Raw genomic sequence first — 27,425 nt, forward strand, 5'->3', positions numbered from 1 at the left:
CAATCTATGACAAAATGGGACATTACAGAGGCTAGGTTCACAGTAAAACATTACAATAAATTCATTTTTTTTGCTCTGATTGGAATTGGCCATTTTGATGGCTTACAATCATAAACGTAAGTGTATCTGTCAGTAATGTAAACACATTTTTCCTTCAACATATTAGCTTGCTAGTGGCAAATATCCACCTGCAAAAGCAAGAACAAGCTAGAAAATCTTATTTTGCACCGAACCCTACAAACCAGTCATGAGATTTTAATCAAATTACATCAGCGATTTAAAATCTGTTTTTGAAATCATAATTTGATCTTTAGTTTCGAGTTATGTGATCTCTCCCCTTGGTCTTGATTGGAAATAATCTGTACAAACAAAAACATGCATAAAATCCGATCTGACATTAAAATTCACAAATAAGTCAGACGGGTATCTGATCTAAAAAGATTTTTAAACATTGTCCACATAGTTTTTAAACAGATTTAAGTCACTTTAGCCTAGTAATGTGAACTTCCCATTGGGGACGGAAAAATAGTAATAAAAAACATTCTAAAGGAAATATGTGAGCTATCTAAAAACACACAACAAAATGGAAAACTAAATGTATAGAAGTATGAGCTCATAATGTCAAAACTGATCTGTCACTCACCACGCCAATGATGGAGAGAGGTTGACTTCCAAGAGCCATGGCTTGAGGTTGGAATCAATGAGAACATCAAAACCATACAGCTCTGAAAACAGAAACACACACACAGAGTTCAGTGGACAGAAGAGAAGTTACAAGGCCAGTTACACTGAAGGGGAATGATCTTGGGCTATACATGCAGCCTGCATGCATGCTGTCTGCTACTGATTTTGCCCATATTAAATATCCATTTATTTGAATTTAATCAAAAAACAGCAACTAGGAACGGCATGGATTAAATTCAGAATACTCAACATTTAAACAGAAAGATTAAACACAGACCAGGATAGGAAACATTTACAGACGCATTCATGAACTCAATAAAAATGTTATTAGAAACCATTTTCAAAGCAAATATGGGCCAAATTTCATGGGCCAACATGTGGCATGGATGGTTCAGATAAATCTAAAATAGCAGAAGTGTGCCTTCAGCAGACTTTTATAAAGAAACAGCTGTTCTGAAAATCAGATACAAGGCTTTTTAGTTTTAAGCAATAGAGTGTATACAGTAAAGGTGTCCTTAATAGTACCTTAGTGTCCTTATTGTAATTATAAAAGAAGCACAGCTATTCCTCATATTAAATGCTAGTAACCAAATCTGAAACAGCTGAACAACAGAAACACAAGGGAGTGCTTCTGTCCTTCTTCTTATTCTGCTGACTTCTATTTAACATCACTTATTGTTGCTGTCAATGATTTTATCAATAACAAAAAAAACTACAAAATCAAGTCCCATCCCATTCATTTGTTTGCATACAGCGAGCACATGGATGATTCCTAAAACCATATAAAAAAAATCCATGACTTCCTTTTTAAGACAAAATTTGTTTTGTTGGATTGGATATAGCTATAATTTTAATAATTAAAAAAAACAACCATTGTTAAGTTTTTAAAAGCAGTTACATTTTTATTAATAGCACTATTAGTCCATTTATGTTGGTTATGAAAATAATATGATACATACGATTTGATATAATGTGTTAAAGAATTGATTATTTTTTTAAAGGATACAGGATAAAAGAAAACTTAACTTAAATGGTGTGTTACATTCTGCAAAACAATAATAAGTACACAAATTAAGTATTTTTAAGTATTTGGTTATTTGGTTTGTAATTTCGTGCTTTGTTGTACTTTTATTTTCTACTTTTCTCTTTATGTGGCATACTTGGTGTGAAACAAAAAAGAGAATTTCATTGTACGAGGAAAGTTGTTTATTACTGTGTACATGACAATAAACTCTTTGAATCTTGAATTACAGTCATAAAAATGACCACTTAAAAGACTGCATTTGTAACACATTCACATCTTTAAATATCCTTACAGAAAGATAAATATTAAACTGTACATCCGCACCCCTCCCCATTATTGCCACGTCGAGGAAAAGCTGGAAAACTATTTTCCAAGTGTGAAAAGGCACCTGGCAAATTCACAGTCTCTGCACTATTTATCCCTATCTTAAGCCTCTCAGTCAAAGAGAGTCGTACAATAAAGCCTTTTACCCAACTGAGAGGGAGTTCCCTGAGCTCAAATGAACTCTCTCTGCTCTTTTTACTCTCTGCTCTCAAACAGCTGAGCTCTGCTATTATGGTAAGAGTGTCTTTTTTGTGTGTGTATGTGTCTCTGGTGGGATCATATGATTTCACTGCCATGCTCTCACACTACTGGATAAACATTAGGAGGGTGGTCACCAGTCACCCCTCGAGAGCAGCAGCAATGGAATATTCCTCATTTCAGATTAAATTACTCCTTAATGTGAATACTGATGGGAGGAATAATCTAATTATATTATTAGATGTGTGTTAAACTAAGCTCACTTTACAATGTAGCTCTAATGTTATTCTTATTAAAGCAGCAATCCTTAAGATTTTTTATTTTTAAATAAAAGCAGTACTATTCCTTAGTGGGGAAGGGACATGTAATTTTAATTCATAGTATCATTGTCTTAGCTTGACCATCCCTGCAACGTTTAATATACAGTATTTATTCTACAGAGTGGTCTGGTAGGTTTTCACAGGACTTTTTCTGGAAACATCATACATTTACTTACATGCACACCCTCTGAAAGAGGATCTGGTACCATATGCTAGTCAGATTAGTAACCGTGGCACCGCTAAAGGCACTAATACCATAACTACTACCGCACACATGATACATCAGAGATCAGAACAGTAAACTTTATATCTTTATATGCTCATTTACCCACTTCACACCAAAGAATTGCAGAATTAGAACTAAACAAATCTGGCAAGCTAAATGAAAGTGTGACAGAGTCCTCGCTTGTGAAATATGTGACCTAAAATTATTCAAAAATGATGCTGAGTTAGATTTTTTTCTTTATAAAATAGATACGATAAGGTAATTGCTGTGGATTATGTAACGTAACGTACAGTGCAGTACAAGTGTAGTACCTGTATAGCATTATTAGCATGCGAGTTAATATTCTCAGACAATTTTAACTGTTATTTTCATTGCAGTTTTTTTTAATACAACTCAGACGACCTCATTTTTAAAGTACTTATCCAGATGCTCAGTGCAATTACACACTCATCATCACAGAATCACAGAGGTCTCTAAATCCAGCAAATCCCCCAGATTTTATGAACAAGAGCTATAAATGTCATAATTTATATAAAGTAAATTTTACTGAAAGAATACAAGCTGAACAGACTACAACAAATTGTATTCCTTAACCCTTTATCATCCTCGCAAAGAAAAAAAAGTGAAAAATTATTATTTTTATTTTTTTTTCACTTGTTTGGGGCAATAATGTAAACCATTTGTTAACTTTATTCTTACTAGAGATTTCAGTTGAATTAAGCTCCATATATATCAAACGTTTGAAAATACACTTTGTTATAAAATCAGAACACCAATCACAAATTCAGCAAAAAAAAAGTTACCATTCAATAATCAAAACTATAAAAAAACTATACTAGTGACAGACAGAGCATCCCCCAGTGGATACTTGTATTTTGATGTATCTCGACTGATTAGTATAGATGGCACAATCAGGCTGTACTAAATTTCAACACTTTTCCCAGACTGGGATTATGCCTAGTCCTGGATTACACAACAATTTTTTTTTACGGAAAGGCAAATATGGACCATAACTAGGCTTAATCCCTGTCCATGAAACCGACCCTTTAGTGTCTCAAAATGTGCTTTACCAAAAATGCTAAGCAGGACTTTAAATGGTTAAAAAATGTCAAGACTGCCTATAAACACCACTGTGTTCTGTGAAACAAGGCTAACAGGAACACTGTATCTAAATTACTTCATCTTTAATTACGTGCTGAATCTTTTGAGTCCAATATTGAGTTCCATTCCTATTTATTTTCCAAACAATCCAGCTATTCACAAAAGGCTGGTGAGGTCAGATGCATCTGCAGATTGTGTGCACTACTGTGCCAAGGCTAGAAACATTAGAGGGATAGATTCTACAGTAGTTCCTGGCAAAGTGGTCAATTTTGATTTTATTAGGTTCAACAAGGTTTTCTCTTATTTTCTCCTTTTTCTAACTTTCAGCAGGATGCAACAGTCAACAACAAACAATCCTATATATGAAAGAACAACCAAAAACCAAAACAAATGCTAGCAAATCACACACATGTACACATATATAAGCACACATTACACTATATAAAATGATAAATGCGCACAGAACATTTTATGCTTCCCGAATATCCATCACCACACATGCACAGACCTCATGCACCCTCCACTCACATTCACACACACTCCTCACCAAATTCTGCCAACCGAGCTCCATGTGCTACGCATTTTCCCCCAATTAGGAGCAGACGCCGGTCTTCCCCACTGCCTAAGCCCTCACAAGCAGACTCTCTTGCTCTGGCTCTTCAACATATACCAGGAGGCCCTATTAACACGACCGCAAAATATTCACAGTTAGGAAAATAAATAAATATCAACAAGAACAGATCAAGAGCAAAGTGCTATTATGAGCAGCTGGGCACTGGAAGAGAGGGAAAGGAAGACTGCACCCTGAGCTCCAGCCCAAAACCAAACCCGCCACCATGGCTGCACCACACACCAAGCCACAACAACAATAACAATGGGGTTATATATCAGCTCTCGGCTTGTTGTGACATCTGACAAATGTTGCATCATTCCCATAACAAATCGTTTTCAAATCAGCTTTGGGTGACTTTTTATAAACAATTTAACAATGGGTGGAGGTGTCTGAATGAGGTCAGAGATGAAACATCAGCACTGCTATGAAAGACTTCATTCTGCTCTCTCTGGATGTTTCTGACGTCACTCTGGGTGTGTTAAGGTAAGGCCTACTAAGATGTTAAGAGTTCCCTATGAAAAACACTGCAACTTGATTACATTTTTTTAGATCATCACTGTTCTGCAAAGACTACAAAGACTGTAAATGTGAATTGACAAAAGTCATGGGAGAGCAGTACATGACTTAATTATAAGTGTTACTAGGAGACAGCTTGGAAATGCTCACAACTGTACAAATAGTGAGATGTTATGTTGTGAGCGATGTTGGACACTGGCCAGTATGCTCATGGCCAGGAGACATGAATTTGGAACGAGTTGGATCGAGGTCTGATAGTGGGTGCAGAAGATTGGGACATGCCATTTCTAAAGTGATGATTGAAAGGGTCAATTTGTATCTATATATCGTCACTGAGGGCATTACCACCCACAGTGGACAGCACAGAGCATGGGGATGTTCGTGACTGGCAGCGTCTGGCTAGAATTGTACATAAGAACATCCATATTCAATATATGAGGCCCCATACACATATCCCTTACATCAGTGCAGTGTTCTTTAGCTTTCAGGGGACATGGCAAAAATCATGGAATACAATAAAATTTCATGTAACATTACATTTTGCATGTCAGTCACAATGAAATTGAAAATGGCAACTTTCATAGAGAAAGAAAAATGCGTAACTAAAATGTTCAGGATTTCTATAAGTCAATTTATTATCTGGGTTTGGCGGGCACCACTGTTGGGCTGCACACTACTCCAGACACATGTTCTCACCGTATCACTGTGTGCATCTTCTAATTGTGTTCACTGATGTGTTTTAAAAAGATTGGATAATAGCAGAGGCTAAATTCCACCTGTGCCTAGCACAAATACGGCTATTATATTGTCTTCTTCTTCAGAGATCAAATACCAGATTTACATTATGTCAAAAAGTGACAAACAGAAAAAATGGAGATAAGGTTTTTGCATGACAGCGATGATATACAGAGGTACATATGTTGGGCAAGATGTTATATCATCCCTTTAAAAAAGCAGTTTCAGTATAGAGAATACAGAATAACAGATTTAGGATCATTTTACCCTTTAATTGACAGTTGCATAAGGACTGGAGACAGACTGGGTTTTTTTTCCCTCACCAGCTCAGTGCAAGAAGAAGCTGCCATCATCCTAAATGATCCTAGTTCCAAAGCCTGCCTCATTTTATTATCGTTTATAGACACTATTTTCCTTCTATGCAGGCCACTTTTTGACAATTTACAATAATAGTATTATTGATTACGACTGCTTGATGCACAATAGCACACCCTTGCATACTGTCTCTGCAATACAATCAAACAAAAATGAGGGTGCATGCCCTCCCTCTCATCTCCATAACACTTAGCTAGCTAACGTTAGTTTAACTAATGTAAGTAATGTTAATAAAGGAGTGAAGTCTGTTTAAGCTCCCTGCAGTAATTGAACTCACCACAAGTAATATAGAAGTCAGTCAACTGTACAGAACTAGCAAAGATTGTAGAATATTGTGAAGTAAAATGCTATGCTACTACACTGTTTGCGCATCCTTTTCTCACGCATGAGGAGAGGCCAATCAGGATGCTCAGGATTTCCATCACCCTTTTTTTCTCTTGCGTCTCTCTCGCTCCACCAACCATTAACGATAATGAAATTCCGCGTCAACAAATTTTTTTTGTAGACATTGTCAATTACGCCAGCTAATCGTTGCAGCCCTAGCTGGCAGGCCTACCAGGAACCTACTATAAAAACTTAAAACGGCAATCCATATTAATTTTTTAAGCTTTAATCTTACAGTAAAAAATTAACACAACAAAACACACAAGTCACTACAAGCCACTCCTGCCAGTGCCGCCTGGTCAGACAAAAGATGCAGTGTGTTATCTGAGCCCAGTAAGGGGAATGCATGCTGTGCATTAAAGTAGCTCTCTGGCTTGACTAATCAGGTCTAAGTAATAGCAGCTCTTAATCAGCATCATTCACTCTGACAGCCTGTCGATTAATGACGAGCAGGAGTGCTGAATAGCAGCATGGGTGTCACTGAGCCTGGTCTGCACATCAATTTACAGACAAAGACATTTAGTTATTAATTAATATATGAAGAAAGGCTAACCCACTGACACCCACATCCATGGCCCTTGGGTCTTTTAAAACACATTTGTCATAGATAACATTGGCTTCTAAATGTACGCAAAGCATTAAAACACTTTGTATCTTAGAGACAGACATACATAGATGAAACACAATGATGCACAGTGGACACAAACAGACGTTTAGTCCAACACAAACAAGGACACTCATTTCTTCACCCAGAGCTTGAAGTAGCAGACTGTTTTTTTTTCCTTCCCACATCAGAGGACAAGAGGGAGCAATAAAAGATTATGTTACAATGACTCGTTCAGATAGGAGTCGCAATTTGGGTCAGAAAAAGGGCCAACCTGCTGCAAATCTTGCTCTAGCACAATAAATAGTATATTAGAGGCCCTAAATGGTTTGAGGGAATCATTTGCTGCATATCAAAATTACAACATGCATAGCAGCCCAGTGTGGCGTTCATCCAAACTTGGGCGAGATGGTGCGTAAACTGGGAAAACAATGGAGCCTGTTCTCTAGTAGGGTACTTAATGCTTTCAGCTACTGAAAGTTTTCAGAGTTCTTATTTATTGCCCTCCGCATCACAGCCTACTACTGTTTTTCATTTTATTGGTGTATGCCAGGCAACACAGCCTGGAATTATCTGCAAGAGAAACAAGCACTGTGGCTTTCACCATGTGATAGAGTAAAAGGCAGACAAGGAAAGAGGGACAAGGCGAAGGAGGAGACAGGGAAAGTGGACCGCAAGATAAAGCTGCACTTTAAACTAAAGGGCTCATTTAAGGATTAGACTAATCAACGTTTAGGGTTTGTTTCACATGAACAATAAATCTTAAAGTCTTAGAAATAACACCTTCAGGTTTTATTTGGCTTAAAACAGAAAAAGAGAAGGAAGGTTTAGGATAAATAATGAAGGGCTAGGCAAGGGAAAGGCTTAGATAGCTTAAGGACTAAAAACAAAGAACTGGAGTTGAGAGGTGAAATCTGGAGCACCGTGATCAATGTGGAGAAAAAGAGAGATGCAGAAGTGTTCACATGTGTTCACATTGAGATAATGGTAATGGTGTGTGAGAGGTACGTGGTGGTGAAGTCAATTTATTTAATAACTGATCGCTAATCACATTTTGGGGTAAAAACAGTAAAATATATGTTAAAGGTACTACTTCATAACATAGGTTCAGAATAACCTACATACATGAGATACATCATAGCAAACAGAGCAAGACATACCGTATCTAACCAGCCCTCAGCCTGTCTACAACTATCAGAGAGAAATCCAGCTTAGTAAAACAGCTACTAACCATAACAATCCACTCAATACCAGTTTATTCCCACAGGAGTAACTTAGTGCATGTACTGACTAGTCTGTAATTGAATTTAAATGGTTTACGGTTCTTTAGTATATTAATATTCTGTTAATGCTAATGTTATTATGTTTGTCATAACATAATACCATAATATTTTATTGATCATATGGAGTAAATTTCATCGAAAAGCATATTACAAATACAGTACTTGTGTGCTGCAACAATTGGAATTTGACCTCTGCCTTTAATTTATCTATGCAGTCAACACACACATACACAATAATAAGCACAAACACACACACAGTGTGTTAAATTGAGCACATATTCCCGAAGCAGTAGGCAGCCACAGCTGCGAAGGCCAGGAAGCAGTAAGGGGTAAATGCTATGCTCAAGGGCCCAACAATGGCAGCCTGCCAAACCAGGGTATCCCTGTTATTGAGAACCCAGTGCTCTAACTGCTGATCCACAACTGGCTGCAACCCTAATAAGCTCACAAGTCCTTGTACTTTAAAATGTCTTATATAGGACAGTCCATTTCGAGCCTATGTCCATCTTTGCTATCTTTTGTTCTGCATCCGTCTTAAACTGTTCATCAGCAGAATGTTTGAGATCACGTCATTTGCTATCTACTGTGTAACACTGGAAGTTTTTAGAAATCAGAGTAAACGTTTTTTATTCCTGTAAGCTCACTCAGGACTACACAATAAACAGACACAGATGCTGTAACTTCTTATTCCTGAGTGTCACAAAATGAGTTTAGAGTATAAAAACAGAGGAAGAAATGGCTGGGAAGATGAATTGCAAGTCAAGCTCTGTAAAATGACCCTGTCCTGCTTGACCAAAGCAGCATGTTTTCTTTGGACTGAAGGCTTAGCTCAGCATCTGTACATCTGGTCAAAGATCTTTCCACCTCTGTATTTTCACTACTGCAATTTTATTCTACTACTACGCAAAATGCATATATTCAAGATAACTATTCATACTGATACTTTATATTATACTATTTTGATGGATGGAACTGGGCATGGACTAGCAACACCCGACTTTGACTACACAAAAGCATATCTAAAAACTATTGACGTGCTGTTCCAATCCTCATCATCAATATTGATCTGATACTGGCCAAATGAACAGGATTGCTTAGCAGAATAAAAGAAAACAAATATACAGAAAAGATCCATTAGTCCACATTTTCACATCAGTGCTAAATCATTAGAACCCGAGCCGGTATGTGTTTAAGCATGCATGGAGCAGAATATTTGTTTCACAGTTTATAAGCATACATCCCTCACCTACTTTAAGAAAAGGAAGAGATTGTTTCTGTTCGTAGACACTTAATATAGCAGTACTGGTATCAATATCTGACATATAAAGGAGACCAGGTTGCTATGTACAGTTTTGTTTCTGTTCATATGAAATCTTGCATCTTTTAATGTGAAAAAGGCAATTTTGCCATCAGTCTGAAGTGACAATTTCCCAGCAACACTTCAGAATTAAAATTAAGGTTCTCAACAACTTTATAGTATTAAAATTTTCGATGACTGGATTTGATTTTATGTATCGATTAGATTCGAATTCACAAGCTTGCTATTCAATCCGATGGCCAATTAGATTAAATATCAATTCAGTTAGGGATATTTTAGTCACTTCTGTGATTAATTTTCAGAGAATTAATGTTGCAATTGTGCAACAAACACTTAACCCACAATGTTAGTGTTTACAGGAAGAATTTATTCAGCGTTTTCTCTAAAATAGGCATATTTTAAAAAGCAATATTTGATCAGACTCTGATGAAGATAAATATAAAATAGAAAAATCTATTTATTACCCCAGCCTTAATTAAAATGATTTTACATTGGAAGCGAGGTAAGAGTGCTAATAAAGCATGTAAACAAAACATGTCTAAATCATGTTAAAATATATTAATGTGTTTCTCGAAAGTACTACACTATACCCACCTGAACAAACAGGGTCAGTATTTTATTTAGCATGAAAGAACAGTATACTGAGTAAACATGGAAATATATGAGGGACACGAGACAAACACCATGCCTACAGGTGGGTGTTGGCGTGAAAAAGTTCGGAAGCACCGGGTCTGCTGGTTTAATCCACCATAAAATCAGAAACTCACACACCTATGCTGATGTAATCACTGTTAAAAGTATTCAAGGAAATCTATTGTTTTGGAATGCATATGGATGTTAACTGGTACCCTATCCATATCTTGCCATATCCATCACGTTCCGCTGGTGCCTGGACCTGCATATTTTGCTCATCTTCAGTCACGTAATGGGGTGAACTGAACTTGCACTTGCCCCACTGCCAGCCCACTGCCGAACATGCCATCGTAACCTCACCCTATTCGATGACAACCCAAACATGACTGATGGTAAGGCGGTGAGGGAGAAACAGAGAGAAGGAGAGATATTATCCTCATGCAGGTGATTTTCAGTTAGCATAGCTTAGAACCGGGTATCTTGCATTTACTGTCCAAACACCCAACACCTCCAAAGGAACTATTATGTCTACAAACATGTTACAGTGCTAAAGGGATGAGAGATGGATAGATAGTGGAGGGAGGGCAGAGAGAGAAAATTAAATGGATAGAAACAGAAGGGGGCGACCCTGGGAGGCTCAGTCAACGCACTTTCAGCCCATTCCAATTCCATTCCTCTCGGCTCTCAGAGGGATTGCCAGATCAAGAGGAGGGTGAAGAGCATGCCAAGGAGGGAGGGAGAAAAAGAGACAGACACTGAGCCAAGGAAAGAGAGAGTGAGGGAGGGAGCAATTAATGCCAATACCAACACTGCTAATGGCTACAAACTGCAGCTCACACAAGGCTGCTGCAACACAGTTTAAAAAGCACTGGAATTTGAGATTGACGGTTAACTGTTGGTCTGAAATATTTGTGCTTTCAAAAAAAAACATTAAATGTTTTAAAGTATTTTTTTATTTTAAGTTGCACTTTGTTGTATAAATAGAAAATATGTAACTGCGGTTGGGGCAGACAATGCTTCAATAAAAACCTGTTATTTTGCATCCAAATGGATTTTTTTATTGGCCAGTTTACAGCAACTGTGAAATAAAGCCAGTACTTCATTAGTTGTTGTCTGTTTAGCTTTCCCAAAGCCCTTTAAATAGTTCTTGCACAGTTTCAAATTAAAGGAACTTTTATTTTTTTACAGTGTAGTTTGGTTGTAAGCTTATGTTTTCTGGTTTGTTTTTTATAAAGCAGACTTTGGATAGAAAAGACTACATAAGTTTAGTTTGGTTCATGTTAGCTTTCAGTGTGGTGTCCAGACTTCCAGACTTGTGCTTCATCACATGCAGTGTTTCTGCAGGCCTGAAATATTTAGCAACAAGTACTCCTATAGCTCCATTAGCAGAGTATGGAGGTGATGAGCTGCTGTCCAGCATTAACAACTCTATAGACATTGTTACATTTTACCATATTAGCCATTTTACTAGGGTGGACACAACAGTGCTTAAGGTTCACTGTCAGCTGCGTATGCAATACTCTTATTATTCAATGATCTGATCTCTTAAAAATAATAAACAATTGGTCTTTCAAGTGTCCCTTTAGGTCACAGTGTTAAGTAATTAATTTTACTTAAAAAAATGCATGACATTACAATATGGATTTAAAGTGGTTTTGAGATTCAGACAACAAAAGAAAACAATAAAACAACAAAAAAGGATATAAAAAAAACACTGTAAAAAGAAAAGAAGGAGTGAATCTTTGTATCCAGACTACAAACACATCCACAACAAGGTCTTATAAACCTGATTACAGGCTAACTACAGAGTAATTTGCAGAGAAATGTGTTACAACTCACCTCAGCAGTTAACACCTCATAATAGCACAGAATGAAAAACAGTCAGCATGCCTGCATGATGTATAAAAGCCTAGTAATGCTGAAAGATGCAGTGGGTGTGTGTGTGTGTGTTTACTTCGTCATAAGCCATGTCAACCCATTTTTGGTCTATGAAATAAGGCAAGGTCATATTTATATATAGTAAGTGTGGTCTATATAGTTTAAAAGACCTACTAAGACCTACCAAATCTACAGTTGTTTTTCTGACATATAAACATTTGTTTAAATGTTTTTATGGCCCAGTCAAGCCAGTGTAAAGCAGTAAGCTTACCAAAGCAGTTGTTCCTGTGGGGGACAAACATCTTGCAGGCTGTAGCTATCTGTATCTCTGCACTCAGCACGGCTTTGATAATCAGGTCCTCTATTTGACCCATCAGCACTGACATAGAGGACAGAGAACAATGCCATTCAGTCATCTTGCTACCAGACTGTCTGCGTTCAAAATGAAACGTGCTTAGTTTTACTGTGTGTTTCTTATTTGATTCTGAAAGACTCAATTCCACCTATACATAATAATACATACTCATTTTTTTTCTTTTAGTTTCTGTAGCTGAGTCTGAAACTGTGCCCTGTTCATGACAAAAACCTCAACATCAATATTTACTGCATACAGAATGTCTCAATAATAGTGATATTATTAAACAAGTTCCGGACATTAATATACATTATTTACAGAATCTGTTACTGCCATTCATTACATGATGCATAACAGGGCACAGTTTCAGACACAGCTTGACACTCCTGAAACAAGCAGCAAAACAGTTTATTCATAAACCACAAATATCAATACACAGAAATACTCAGGCATAACAAAACATGTATATTCCCTTATCAACATTTAATTCAGCAACATACAGTACCAACCATGCAAGAAATAAACTAAAAAAAAAAAGGAGCTGAACAGGTGAGGGTGACCGTATTATCAGCCTCTACTCACATGTGGTGTCCTTTCCCTCCTGTCTCAAATACCTCAGCATTGCACTCATGCTCCATTTGTTCCCATAATCCTCTACTTCAGGGTCATCGCAGCTGAAAAGGAAGAAAAGGCCCTCAGTGTCAGGCTTTGCCAAAACAGCACTGAGAAATGAGCACAGTGCAACAATGTTGACATGATTAGCAAACAGGGGGATTATCTCACATCTGAGGATGCATTCCTTCTCCGTTTGGGAACAGGGAACAATGGCGAGTGATGATTTAACTGTTTTTCATGACAGCTAAAGTCTTTTCCAATTAGTGTCACCTTCATGTATTTCTACTACATTGAGCCCCACACATGAAGATAAGAAGACAACATACAGCACAGATTTAAAATGAAAAAACTCATAGTTCTAAAAACTAACAGTTAAAATGGCAAGCTTCACATGGAAGATACAGTATATACTTGGTTGACTGCAGTGTAAATTAAATAAATAAGTATAATTACCAGCATGTTTCTAATAAGTATCATCACTTGAATTTACAATTTTCATGTTTTCACTTTTTTTGACGTAATGTGACTGGCAGTTGTTTTTTACATTGTTTTAGAATTTTCTGATGAATGGGCCAATGAAAATGCTCCAAATGACTTGGAATTCAATGATTTTATACTGGCATCCATTCAAAATGAATTAGCTTGTCTTCTTCTGTCATTTTGGAGATACTCTATATAGAGAAAAATGCCTGAACACTTAATTGTTTCTTCTTAAATCATAGCATATTTAAAAGACTTTAAACTGGAGTAACTGCCTCCACTATTTACAGAGAGCTTTCTGTTACATTTGCATAAATGCTAAAGAGAATGCAGTTCCACTGCTATACAGCATAATGTTGACCGAGGGGGCTTTAACCAATCTGGCTCATGCCTGGCATTAGGCATGGTGCCAATTGGTTCATATTTATCTGCTCTATTAGCAGCACATTAGAAGAGGTCTCCACAAATACAGAAATTTACTGTATGAAGGTGCGAGAAAGTGACAAAAAAATAAAAGAACTGATATAAATAAATGGGTAATTGCCTTTGTTGCCATTGTTGGGCTCATTCATAAATTTACATGCACTGCTGTATACAAAACATTGTAATAAAATGATAGAATCTATCTTACCTGACATAGTCACTGCTTTTCTTGTTTACACTGTAGTTGGTGAGGTGCATAAACTGGTTCTTAATGTTCTTCATGGCATGGTCATACTTCACAGTGGCAAACCTACAGTACAGAAAACCAAACAGTGGAAAATATGGTTAATAATAGTTTAATTAAATATAAATTGGTCAAAATGGCTTTACATTCGGTCATTACAAAGGCCTGACAACACTGCTGGATGAATCATGTTGTTTAAATTAAACAAAGAAGAACTTAACAGAATTATGTTGTAATAATAAAAGGACACAGTATTGTCAATATAGTTTTTGTTGTTGTTGAAATAATTGTGTAACTGCACAGCAGAAATACTGTAAACTGTGTTCACATTCAGAAAAAAAAAGTCCAAAAGCATGGCTTGAACCTCTCAGTGTACAATAGTGCTGTGTTTCACAGGGTGGACACCACATGTGGAATAATGAGAATTCCTTGGCATCGTGAGCACCTGAATGCCTGCAAAGCCACTGGAATGTCCAAGATAAAAGTTGGATTTGGAATTCTGCCAGGATTTATTATAGACAGTTAATAATGGTGCATGGTGAAAATAAACTGGAGTGTCACTCTGTGAAGGCCATGCTTGTGCCAAGGCTAATAGCGACAGGCCAAGCGTTTTATATTTTATCCCAGTCAATCTGACCCCTGAGTATCCCCAAGCCACACCTAGCCAATATATATCCAGTTCCCACAGTTTTATTTCCACAGTGAGTTAGACAGATGGTGATGTGACATCTGTATTATTACACAATCTTTAAACTCAAAGCAGAGAAGTTGAAAGTTGGATGAGACCTGCTTTAACTGTATATTTCAGGTTAAAAAGCATCGAAAACAGAGAGCTTAGTCAGAAAGTACAACAGAGCTGACTAACTGTGATACCTTTTAGAATTTACATACAGTACAAAAATATATGTTTCTATCAGTGTTTAATTTTAAGATAAATATATAAATTACTATTCTACCACATACAATTTTAAACACACTGCAACCTTTATCTCTTTCAGTGTTCTTAAGGAAAATCTACACTTGGTAAACCTGATCTTGCTCATCCATCAGTGAGACAATGGAAATCTTTGTAGACTTTGTAGACTACGTTTGTCCAAATAAATCAGAAATTTCCTGCTGCCATCTAGTGGTGTCTCTTCTCAGACAAACATTATTGCTGATGTCAAGATTCTGCTCAAAGACTTAATTTTGCATTTAAGAACTTAAATGATAATAATATCTGAATAGAAATGCCCCTCAAATTTGCAAATAAACTTGCCGGTATGGCTCCTGCATCTAGGCCTGTCATGATTACACTTCTCTTGACAATATTTCTTCCCCAGAATTGTCCAATTATTATTCTACTAAAAATATAATATAATTGCATAATAATGCAATTACATCCTGTCTGTAAATTAAACTTAAATATATTAACTGATTATTAAAAAGCCAGACAGTGGAATGTTTAAATAATCTAAATACATAAAACAGAAATGTAACTAATCCACAGAAAAATGGGCTCTCAAGAAAATGTATTCTCTACTCCACAATGTTGTATTTTAGTTTCAGTCTTTCAGCCATTATCTCAATATAATTTATATGAATAAAAACATGCTTCCTAATATGCTGGGCAATACTGAGACCAGACAAATGTTGGCACAAATGTGTTGTTATTAATGTATATAAAAAAACAAGCAAGCAAGCAAAAAAACAATAAGGCTCACCTGGCAAGGCCTTCTTCATAAACATAGATGATGATGGGGTCATAAGAGGTCACCAGCACATATAACCGCACATCAAATTTAAAATCTGAAGAAAAATATTAAATAAAGTAAGAATTATTATACAATTATTATACAAAAAAGCTACAAACAAGCAAGTGCTACTTTATTACTTTACTGCATACTTACCATCAATCAGCAATGGATTATTGATGTATCGTGACACTAGTAAGTTCTCCTCCATCGGGATCTGGCTAGGCTGGAGGATTCAAAATGACAGGCAAAAGTTATGTTCAGAGCAGGAATACAATATATATCACTTTGACAAACCGCCTAAACTAGCTCTCATATCACAGCCCAATTTTCAACCCTAAGACAACCTAGAACTTTAAACTACTGGACGGACCATGTGTAATATGGTTTTGTCCTGTTCTGTTTTTTTTTATGTCTTTGTGCTTTTTGAAGATGTGCAGCCGTCTTCTTATCCCTTGCTGCATATGTGACATACTACATATTCCTAAACCAATAAATAATTATATATGATACATAAGCAAGAAGCTATCAAAACTAAAAATAGTGGCCTTTTATAAACCTTTAACAAAACATGCAACTCTAAGTAATAGTATACCCCACATATGTATACAATGTGCTTGTCTACCAAAAGTTCCGCACTTTTGTACCACACTTCAAACCTAGTATAATTCAGGCACGCAAACATTTATTTTACACAGCTTTGCTTATAAAATATCCTAAGATGGAACATGAGTGTGTGGTCAGAAAAATATAGATCTTAACCAACAGCACACACCATGTGTGCATGTCTGAAATTAGTTTCAGGTGGGGGGTTGCTATAACAAGAGAGCTCAGGAGCTGCTGCTGCTACCAACTTCAGATCTGGCACCAGTTCACAGAAACAGAACACACAAACAGAAAAAAAAAGACATAAACCATCCCTCTTTCCAAATATCACTACATTCTTTCCACCTTTTCCTGAGGGGGTTGGGTGCTACATACTATGGCCAAGGACGAAAATCATGAGAAACTCGGCCAAGAGAGGATTCTTTGATGTGTGTGATTTACTCTGAGGAGCATTAATGCCTAGAACTCACATTTGTTTCTGGAGCCTGCGAGTTCAGCGCCAGCTTACTATATAGTCATATGGGTTTAACGATCATAAGTGCCAAAAAGACAATGAGCTAGTTAGTGGTCTAGTGATAATGCCCTTCTGTAAGAGCAAAATGCCTTCATACTCTATGGACAGCTTACTATTATACTATTATTGTAGTGCACATAATAAATAATAAAAAATGACAACAAAAACAAAAAATATATAATTTAAACACGTTTTGGAAAATATGAAGTTTGTAAAAATGGTTTTATAACCAGTGGGCCACAGTGACACTGCTAGAGGGCCTTTTGGCCAAAAATGTAGTAAGTTTTTTATTGCTTTGCCAAGTAAAAAAGTTTTCAATGTATTGAAATATACACTTATTTTCAAAAGATGTAAGGACTTAACCGACAGAAATGAGAGGTTTGACATCCTAAAACATGTGAATGATCCAAACTGTATGCTGGCTGTGCCTATGACATAAGCAAGGAAGGATCTTATCTCGGTAAGCAATTCAAGGAGGTGAAAGAGTTTGAGAGGGGTCGCATCATAACCGTAACCCTAACCTTAGTACACCATTGATGGCAGTGGGTAGTTGAAGGCACGATGCAGTAAACAATGATGCCTTCCATACGTCATCCTGTTCCATTGTCAGCACCATTGGCATATGGATGCAGAACACAGAATTACATACGCACAGACCATCGTGACGACTGCCCTTAACACCCAATCACCACAGAACTAGCGGGTGTATTTGGTTACTTCTTTAAGTCTATTTTATTGCGAGTCTCAATGTATAAGTTTTACCCATCATAAATAAATAAATAGATAAACAGCCAAAAACTGTAGCAAGTTAAGTTTATCGATTTAATAGGCTGCATTAATATTTGTGTTGTACTTTAAAAGTGATCAATTAAATGGCCCGTGGCTTTGTGGTGAGCTAAGTGGGCCGCAAGTTGCAAATGTTTGAGAACCCCTGTTGTACAATATCATACATTCTGTAAATGCTTCTACAGCATTAAGTGCGGTGGTTATTAACTTACACTGCTGACCAGGTAGATGCCCCTGCCTCTGGAGGATGCCACAGGTTTGATGATCCAAGGGCCCTTATCCTTGCTGAAGTAGTCTACAGTTCAAACGAGGAGAGTGAGGAAGACATTAAAGTACAGCGGAAGAGCAAATGAGTGCAGGGCTGTCATACTTTATGATGTTTACTTTCTGCATAAGCAAAAATCTAAACAGAGATGTTAGCAAAGCTTGCGGTGGAGGGCACTTACTGCAGAATTCCTGGTATTCAGCAGGAAGCACGAAGGTCTGGGGCACAATGTGGAAGTTTTGAAAGCCGTAAGTCTGCTGCATCCTCTGAATGTTTTTGTAGAGGCGGTCCTTCCTTGTCAGCTCATGAGATCTGGAAACAAACAAGAGCAATAACCACGCTGCCTGTTTCTAAATGAAGTGTTACAGATTTACTGTATAGCTATAGGCTGCTGTATCACACAGTCATTTGCATTAAAGCATCTTTTTGGTCTTTAAGCAACAGAACAAAAGGAAACACTTTCTTATTAAATGTAATAATGTTTGTAACACATTATACAGCAGTTTAGTGGTGGCTCAGTTATTGAAACGTAAAAGGCTTAATATTTTGGTAATTCTGTTGCTCTATCCTTTGGTTAAAAAAAAAGAAGAAGAAGAAGAAGAAGAAGGTGAGCCTGTGCAGCGTGGAAGGCTCAAAAGCTATCTTAACGAACCTCCTCCTAGTCAGACATAGTGTTTAAAGAATGACCCTGAAATGAAGCCTGCAAACAAAGTCTTACTTGGGAATTTTAAAACCATGAGACAAGAAGACAAAATGACACATCATTCATCAAGTTTACCCACTAAAGACAAATATAAATAATATAGAGCAGCATTTGTAGCCTATTGTGTAAAGGCTGGCTCAGGAATTGTTACTGTTGCATAGTAACAACTAATTTGTTGTGGAACTACTTTTTGGCAGTAGGTAATATCAGTATCAAACCATATCTGTTTGAGAGCTATTTTTTCTTTTCTATGTGTGTTTGGGCTCACAATAAGTATTTTTTGGATGATAAATCTGCAATATTCCATTTTTTTGGCAATTTAAAATAATTTAATGACATGAATTTAATTACATGAATACAATGATAAGCTTACAATAGCTCAATAATGAAATTTGCTTATCCTTTTAAAAACTAAAGAATGTTTAAGCAATAATTGTTTGGGAGACATATACTTGATGTACACTGTAGCTGTATTCTTTTCTCCATGCCACAGTCCACAGTTATTGATGCACTCGTCTGCAGCCCTTGTGATGTTATAGCTATTGCTGTGATGTAATTCAAAATAGCACTCTAACATGCTCTATTGCTTAAACGAAATGTGTGTAAATAACCAACATTTTCAGTCACAAACAGGTTAACATACCTGGGGAAGTGGTTGACTCTCTGAAAATCCTGAAGAGTGCGAAGCAGGTAGGTCTTAAGGTGAGTGCCTGTCCACATCAGGTTGTAGTCATTACTGTTTGGATGTACCTAAACAAAAACATGAAAGATAATTACATAATATTAACTGCTCTCTGGTTCTGTCACAGAACTAGGTGCTTCAGATGACTAACCACATAACCCAACTTCATGACCATCTCATGACCAAAGACAATGCCTGACTGTGTTCTCAATGTGAATTGCTGCGTCAGCTTTCTAGCAGATGTAACAGGACCTGTCCAAAACTTCTTTCAATCCATCAGTCCACAGAACATTAATCTGGACTGGTGGTCATCAAGGTGTTTTTTGGCAATTCGAGAGAGCCGTCATGTTCCTCCTGGTTGGCAGTGTTTTCCTCCCATGGATATATTTCTTGCCCAGTCTCTTTCTAATGGTGGAATCATGAATGATGGTCTTATTAGAGGCAAGTGAGGCCTGCAGTTATTGTGGAGTCGTCTGGTAAGTTTTCCCATAATTCCTAACTTTTCTCCATTCAGAGAAAATATTGCAGAAAACCATTCCAACATGTTAAAAAGTCTTTCCAGACTGACATATTTTAATAATGTTATTTTTCATCTCTTCTGGATTTTCTTTTGCATGTGGTATAGTCTGGTCCCTTGAGAGGTTTAAGTCTATTTCACATTTCTGGAAAAGCTCTAGATTTAACAGGACTGGCCATGATTAAGCCTGGGTGTCTGTAAATTATTTATTGATCCAAATTATCAAAAAAAAATGGGTTTATCAAAAATAAAATGTTATTCTAAAACAGGTATTGTTTAATGTTTAAAATATTACAGTCACAATAATTCTGTTATTGTCTTATGATACAAAAGATGCGCAAAAGCTCGACAATTATAACAGAGAGCTTAATAATGTGCATAAACCATGTTAACTCTGTTTAAACAATGGTTTTGTTTTATTTGTGTTTTACTTAGCATATTTTAAAATTTTTATATTCTAATTCCAATGTATGAAAATTTCCTATTTGTTAGACATCCACTGCTCTTTAAGCATTATGTATAACTGCATCATTATTTATATCATGACAAATTTTTAGAATTATAATAATGTTGCTTATTGCAATTATTTCTGATATAATATAGCATCCTAAAAGTTATTATCATTACAGGCCAATCTGTTTGGTTAGGTTCTCTTTGCTTTATTTTTTTTTTTATCTTATTAAGACAATACAAATATGGAGAAATTCAAAACTTTTTTCACAGCACTACTGACAATGACAATATTTTCCCTAATGAATTTTATTGATTTTTTACTACAGAACTCAATATTTAACATTTAAATAAAAACAGCTCCACTAAAATAACTTGTCTACCTTTTAGTACTTTCCTTTTTTCAGTAGAAAAGCTGACCTCTCTATAACACAGTCAAACTACTCCAATCTGTTGCCCCTCCCCTCACCCCGCCTCTCCCCACTCTCTTTGTGGAGGCAGATTTGGCATAGCCATCTATACTGGCTACGAGAAACCCAGATGTTAGCAATAGAAGTTTATTAAAGCTTGGCTGGAGTGCTGCTGTGGTAGATACTAGCCCTGCCTTTGATGATGATTTTAGGGGAAGTCCAGCAGTACTGAAGTGAAATAAAATGGGCATTAATAGTAAGTGCTCAGATGGCGTGATAATAGTGCAATCACTCCCTCGTGAATCAGGATTAGCAATTTTGGAGGCCAGTTACTTTGCATTCCTGGGCTTTGACATCGGTGGTGTCAGAGTGGGAAAAACAGGCTCCTTTACTGTATTCTGTTCCATGGATGATAGTGTCTTTAGGGATGCTGGCTGATTTACCTGGCTGACTCAATTTTATATTTATATATTTCATATTTCCAGATGATTTCAGCAATGTTCTACTGCCAAGTGAGCAAAATATGAAATGAATTGGCAAGAAATCTGCCTTGTAGCTACCAAATTACCTAATTCAACTACAACCTTTTTACAGTGGCAAGCATGACTCACATGGGGTGATGTTTAGCTCTTAAAATATTGAACACTTTGAAGGTCAAGACAATCTAACTGGTACTAGTTCTAGTGTGATGTCAGTGCATGATGCTCTACCTCATGGAATCCATGATTCACAAGTATGCCACGCACGAGCCGACTCTCTGTGCGCACAATCTTGAAACCCAAGTTATATTTTTCTGAAATGAGAAAAGAAACCCACCGATACAGCTTTAGTTTACCAATTCTCAGTACTTCAACAGTCATAAAAACACCAGTAACATGCAAATGAAAATCTCATCAAAGAGGCTACAAAATATGAGTGTAATGTTCTTGCCAAGTTACAAAACATAAATAATTATCCTGGTTATGTTCAACTATGAGGAACATCAATAATGTTCCCAATCCAAACTGACCCTTATTTTTCAGGAACATTTTTATTTATTTATCTAAAAAATATATTGGTCTAAGACAAACACATATGAACAAATATAATATAAACATTAATTACATTTTCGTTTAAAAATTAACCCCAGCTATGGTTAAAGATTAAGGTTTCATGCTGCAACATTCTAAAAAAATATTTTTCCTGTATTTGAATCTGACTCAACAACATAACAGGAGGTTTAAAGGACCCTTTTCCTTGACAAGTCTATTATATATATACACATATACACACAAAACTGTTGGGTCCCAACTGCCTTGATACCTCCAATGGAGCGGATATTTCCATCTTTCAACACAAGGGCTTCAGCATGGAACAGCAAGACAGGAATCTTCCTACTGACCCCACTCCAGGCAATACAGGGATGAGTTCTATGGATGTAAGGATCAGAGGAAAGAGAAAAGGTTCTGCATCAGTTGAATTTGAAGATATACTCCTGCATACACAAATATACTAAATATTTAGCAAACTCCTACTAACACCCAGCAGCTTGTCTCTGTGGTACTTCAGGACATGCTACCAAAATAAGCAGTTGTGAAATATAACACAGAATATATCAACCTATTCAACCAGTGGTAGTGATAAGAAGATGACATGCTGATGTGTACTATTTTGGAAGTGACAGTGCTGATAAGCAGATAACATAACAGGGAGACATATAAACAGTGGCTGCAATTTCTGTTTACGCTTATCTATCCAGGTCTGTCAGACAAAAAAACATATTGCAGCCTGTTTGACATAACTGCAGGTAAGATAAGCAAAGCCTCACAAATCTCTAATGGGAGAAAATTAACAACCTGTCAAAATCTTGTTAGGACAAAGAATCTGATAAAGATAAAAATAATGTCTGAATCTTGGCACAGGCATAAACATTTTTTCATGGTGTTCTCACACCATGACAGTCTGAACAAGTGTCTAAATCAAGGTTCATGTGTTGTTTGTGTTCTATACTATATATTTGTTTTAGTGACTTGTAGGTTTCACACTGCAGTTTAGTGATTGAGTGCACTAGAGAACTTTACTACGTCTTGTCATCACTTTCTACGTGGGTTGCATCTCCATGTATTAGACAGCCTGACACATATTGACCTTTCCAGATGTTGTGCAGGGAGTTGTATTCTGCCAAGAAGGCAAGTGTACACACAATAAGGAAAACCAAAACATGGTTTAGTTGTTCCAGACCAAGACCACCTTTTCTGAGGCCTTATTTATAAAGAATGCACATGCACAAAGATAGGAAACAGATTTATATAGAAATACTTGGCATAAACACATCACGTGATAAAATAGAAAATTGCAAGTAAATGCAACTAAGAAAGGATAATCAAAAAGGCTAAGGAACATGAACTTACAATTATTATTTTGTACGTTATTTAACTTTAGTTGCTTGTTCATTTCACTTTAATATGTATTTGTTTGTTTGTTTATAGATTTTGTTTCAGCTTACACTAAAAAAGGTTTTAATAAATAATTATAATAAATAAATAGATATTATTATTATTATTATTATTATTATTATTATTATTATTATTAATAGTAGTAGCAATATTAGTAGTTTTATAAATTAAAATATACATATGAAAGCTCCCTTAAATATGAAGGTGCTTCAAATAACCAGTTTTGGTGGCATTGTTTAAAGAACAATTTGAAGCCAACTTTAACTTTTGAATACCGAACTTTCTGTTAAACCTGTGAATGTCCCACCTAGTAGAGACTAATGAGCTCTTTCCTGTTTTGACTCAGCATAAATGGCAAATACTAGAAAATAATTTTTTTTTTTTCCTTTTATGTTTTCTTTGACTGGGAAACACCCTGATAACCACTCTATAAGACAGAAAAACTTACATCTTTAAACAACTCAAGACTAAACAGTACTGTAAAACAACTATAATAGGTTATTCCAGGAGAGCCTACTCCAGACAGTGTCTATTTAAGTCATGCCAAGTACAGCTCCAAGATTATCTCTATAAATATCAAAGCACTACTTATTAAGTGAATATCATGCCATATTACGCAAATCTGAAACAAACACAGATGTTATATTGCTGTTTTCGAGTCTGTGTGAACACCATAAGCTAAAGTGATCATTTCGAAGCCAAGATGAGCTTCACAGCAACTTACTCCAGCTCATCTTCTGGCGGAGAATCAGAATCCTCTTTAGCCCGGGTCACAGCTGGCATTTCCACCAAAGAGATGGAGAGGATCTGCTCAGTGTCAGCTAGCCGTGGTTATGATAGAACACATCTCCTACCTGCAGGCACCTGCCAAAAACAAAGTTATGTTTGTATAATTTGTTATATTCATCAGGCATTACATTCTAGAATTTATATTTAGAGTCAGACTTGCAAATGTTTTTTTACTCTATTTAAGTACATATTTAAAAAAAAATAAAGCTAAAGTTAATGAAAGGTTAACTAAAGCCTTTAAAAGCAAGAGCTCTTCATAACTGAACATATTAAAGCTAAAACTTAACCTTTATCCCACATAACAGTCTACATTAAGGGAGTAAACCACTGTTATCAGTACAGGACATTTATGTAGACACATAAATAAAAAAAATTAAAAGTAAAGGTGACCAATTGCATAGAATAACCATGTTTTGTTCTTTGAAGGAGCATTTTTGTAAAAGATGTGGGCTATGAAGAACCTTTAAATTAGTAAATAACCTTCAATGAAGAAAATGGCATTGCTCAAAGAACCCTTCTGTAGCACCTATATTTAAATATGTAATCACAATATATTTCTTAATGTCAATAAATAAAAGATAATATCAATATCAATATAAAAGCCATATACAAATACCCAAAAACACCCACAACGGATGTCTGTACCAACCATCCTCTCTAGCACTAAGCTACGTCATTGACAAATTCACATATGGGAAATAAGATTTAAATTCAGATCACCTTTATTAAAACATGACGTATACCAATATACATATATATATATATATATATATATATATATATATATATATATATATATATATATATATTTATATATATTTTTTTTTTTAAGTGGATACTGGGAGCAATAACACTCAACCTAATTAATTAAATTAGAATATTAAGAAACTTTCGCACATTTTGCATTTATTTCATGTCTATTTTTCTGTCTGTTGTTTAATTAATATCTTATTATTACATATTTTGATCTGCTCTCTTTTCACTACATATGTGCTTTTTGTTCTAATGTATTGTGTGACTTCCACTGGCATCTAAAAAAAGCTACCCAACTACATATGGATGTATTCATCTATGAATAAATCGACTGACATATCCTTTCTATCTACATATGCATGGATATATCTAAGCATCTATCTATCTATCTATCTATCTATCTATCTATCTATCTATCTATCTATCTATCTGTCTGTGTGTCTGTCTGTGTGTCTGTCAGTCTGTCACGGTTAGGTAGTAACTAATTCTAAGCTAAAGCTCCCTGACTTAAGTAACACCACATAGCTTACCTACTACTACTGTAGTAATAGTAACCTTAACTATCTAGCTAGCTAACTTCTGTCTATTAATATACTTAGCTCGCTAGTTAAATATTCTAGGTAAAGCAATATTTAGGCAATACAATATATGTAACGTTAACTAGCACCAAGACACGCCATGCCAAATATAATAGCCAAGCAGGCTATAATAATATTAAATGCTCCGAACAGTCCTAACAGCTTCAGCTTCAGTTAGCTAACGGTGGCTCTGTAAAACTCGCTTGAATGTTAGAGCGTCAGCTAATTAGCTAGCTAGGTAACTATCTAAGATGCTAAGGTAACTTAGCTTAGCCTCGTCAGCCAGTTAGAGCTATGTTTACTGATAAACTGCAGGTAACAGCAGTCGTCCGCTTTAAATACATAAAAATAAATAAATACGCGTTGCTGTCTCTCAGTTTTAAAGGGTGTAAACCTACCCGCAGTTGAGGGAACTGGTTTAGAGGGAAGTTTAGGTGCAGCTGATTTAGTACCTATTAGCTAGGCTCTCTCTCCCCCCGCTGTAACTATAACAACCGACTGGCTGCTGCAGGACTGCGCGTGCGCGGCGGCGCTGGTGTTGCTGAGGCTCACGTGTCTTCCTGTGTGCTCTTTTACATTAATCCTGAACCAGGAATAAAGGTGGTTCCTACTAATGACTCAGCACTGGGATTTAGCACTTTATCAGTTCAGCCCAAAATTCAGCTTATTCTATGCTGATTGTGTTGTGTTACAGGTTCTTTTTTTAGGTGGCGTTCGTTGTTGTAGCCCCTGAGGTGACATCATATAAAAAATGCGACTGATTAAGGCGTGGGAACGAGATCCTAAAACATGGTCACGACTTATTAAGGCAATTCAATTGCGTGGGAACGAGATAATTAAGGTGTAGGAACAAGATCCTAATGCATGGGAATGATTAAATAATTAATTCATTATTTATTTTACATGATGTCAACTTAGGGGCTTCATATGATATGCTGCCCACGATAACAATAATATCACAATACTTGATATATCACAAGACAAGTCTCTATCATACTTCAAAGCACATGTGTTACTGAAGAGGATAAAACACTCCTAAAATACGCAAATAGCAGGAATGATGAATGTAATTATATCTGGCATTTTGAGCTCCAATTAAGACTTCAAGGCTTTTTTTTTTTTGGGCTGTTATAAGTAAAGTCATAAGTAAACTTATGGACAAATATCTAAATTCTGTTAATATTTGCATCTCATTTTAAGCATAACTGGTATATTGTATTATTTACAGATTTAACATACTTAAGATATTATTTCAATAAATGTCTGAGTGTAGCTACTCTTTAATATATATTTAAGTAGCCTAACATCTCCTGAAAGTGACCTCAAGCATGTCTTCTTTTTTAAAGTGTAAATGTGCACCAAACATCTTATACTGATTAATGTCTGATCTTCATGGTGGGGAGCTTTTACGTCTGTGCCAGTTTGTCATTCATTCATTCATTATTTCTTTCATTCACTCCTAGCCAAAAATCAATTTAGACCAAATAATCACAAAGCATGTAAATAATTAGTAAAATAAAAAGGTTTTAATCACGTGACAGTACCCATGAGGACAAACTTTTGCACTCCATTCATTCCTACAAGAGAGAAAAACAAGGCCCCCCACTGCACAGAGGGAATTATTTAATAAAAAAAATTTTAAAACAAAAATAGAAAACCTTTAAATATGACTTTTTTTTACTTTGATACTTAAGAGGCTTTGTTTTCTTTTTTTTTTTTGTGCTGAATTTGTAGTTTTAAATCTCCTTTATTGAGAAACTCTGTTTGGTGAACAACCCCACTTTCCAGAAGCATTGATTGGTCGTCAGATTCACGTTACCTTTCAGTGATTGGTAGAACTTTCAAATTTGGGCGGGGATTCAAACCACGTG

At 36.1% G+C, this 27,425-nt stretch overlaps 1 protein-coding gene across 3 annotated transcripts in view; it reads right to left on the reverse strand.

Annotated features, from left to right (window-relative positions):
- Positions 1-26,069, reverse strand: part of ttll5 (tubulin tyrosine ligase-like family, member 5) — an 80,799-nt gene extending 54,730 nt beyond the window's left edge. For all 3 annotated transcript variants that reach the window (XM_007257346.3, XM_007257345.3, XM_007257344.3), the window contains exons 1-13: positions 25,953-26,069; positions 24,159-24,298; positions 22,302-22,408; positions 21,710-21,792; positions 19,584-19,690; positions 18,419-18,549; positions 18,185-18,267; positions 16,223-16,292; positions 16,037-16,121; positions 14,298-14,399; positions 13,154-13,245; positions 12,488-12,595; positions 644-725 (exon numbers count right to left, since the gene is read on the reverse strand). In XM_007257346.3, the coding sequence (XP_007257408.3) occupies positions 644-725; positions 12,488-12,595; positions 13,154-13,245; positions 14,298-14,399; positions 16,037-16,121; positions 16,223-16,292; positions 18,185-18,267; positions 18,419-18,549; positions 19,584-19,690; positions 21,710-21,792; positions 22,302-22,408; positions 24,159-24,217 (1,109 nt within the window). In that variant the 5' untranslated portion in view covers positions 24,218-24,298; positions 25,953-26,069. The remainder of the gene's footprint in view (positions 1-643; positions 726-12,487; positions 12,596-13,153; positions 13,246-14,297; positions 14,400-16,036; positions 16,122-16,222; positions 16,293-18,184; positions 18,268-18,418; positions 18,550-19,583; positions 19,691-21,709; positions 21,793-22,301; positions 22,409-24,158; positions 24,299-25,952) is intronic.
- Between the last annotated feature and the right edge of the window lie 1,356 nt (positions 26,070-27,425).

Source organism: Astyanax mexicanus, chromosome 14 (genome assembly GCF_023375975.1).
Source record: "Astyanax mexicanus isolate ESR-SI-001 chromosome 14, AstMex3_surface, whole genome shotgun sequence".
Lineage (NCBI taxonomy): Eukaryota > Metazoa > Chordata > Actinopteri > Characiformes > Acestrorhamphidae > Astyanax > Astyanax mexicanus.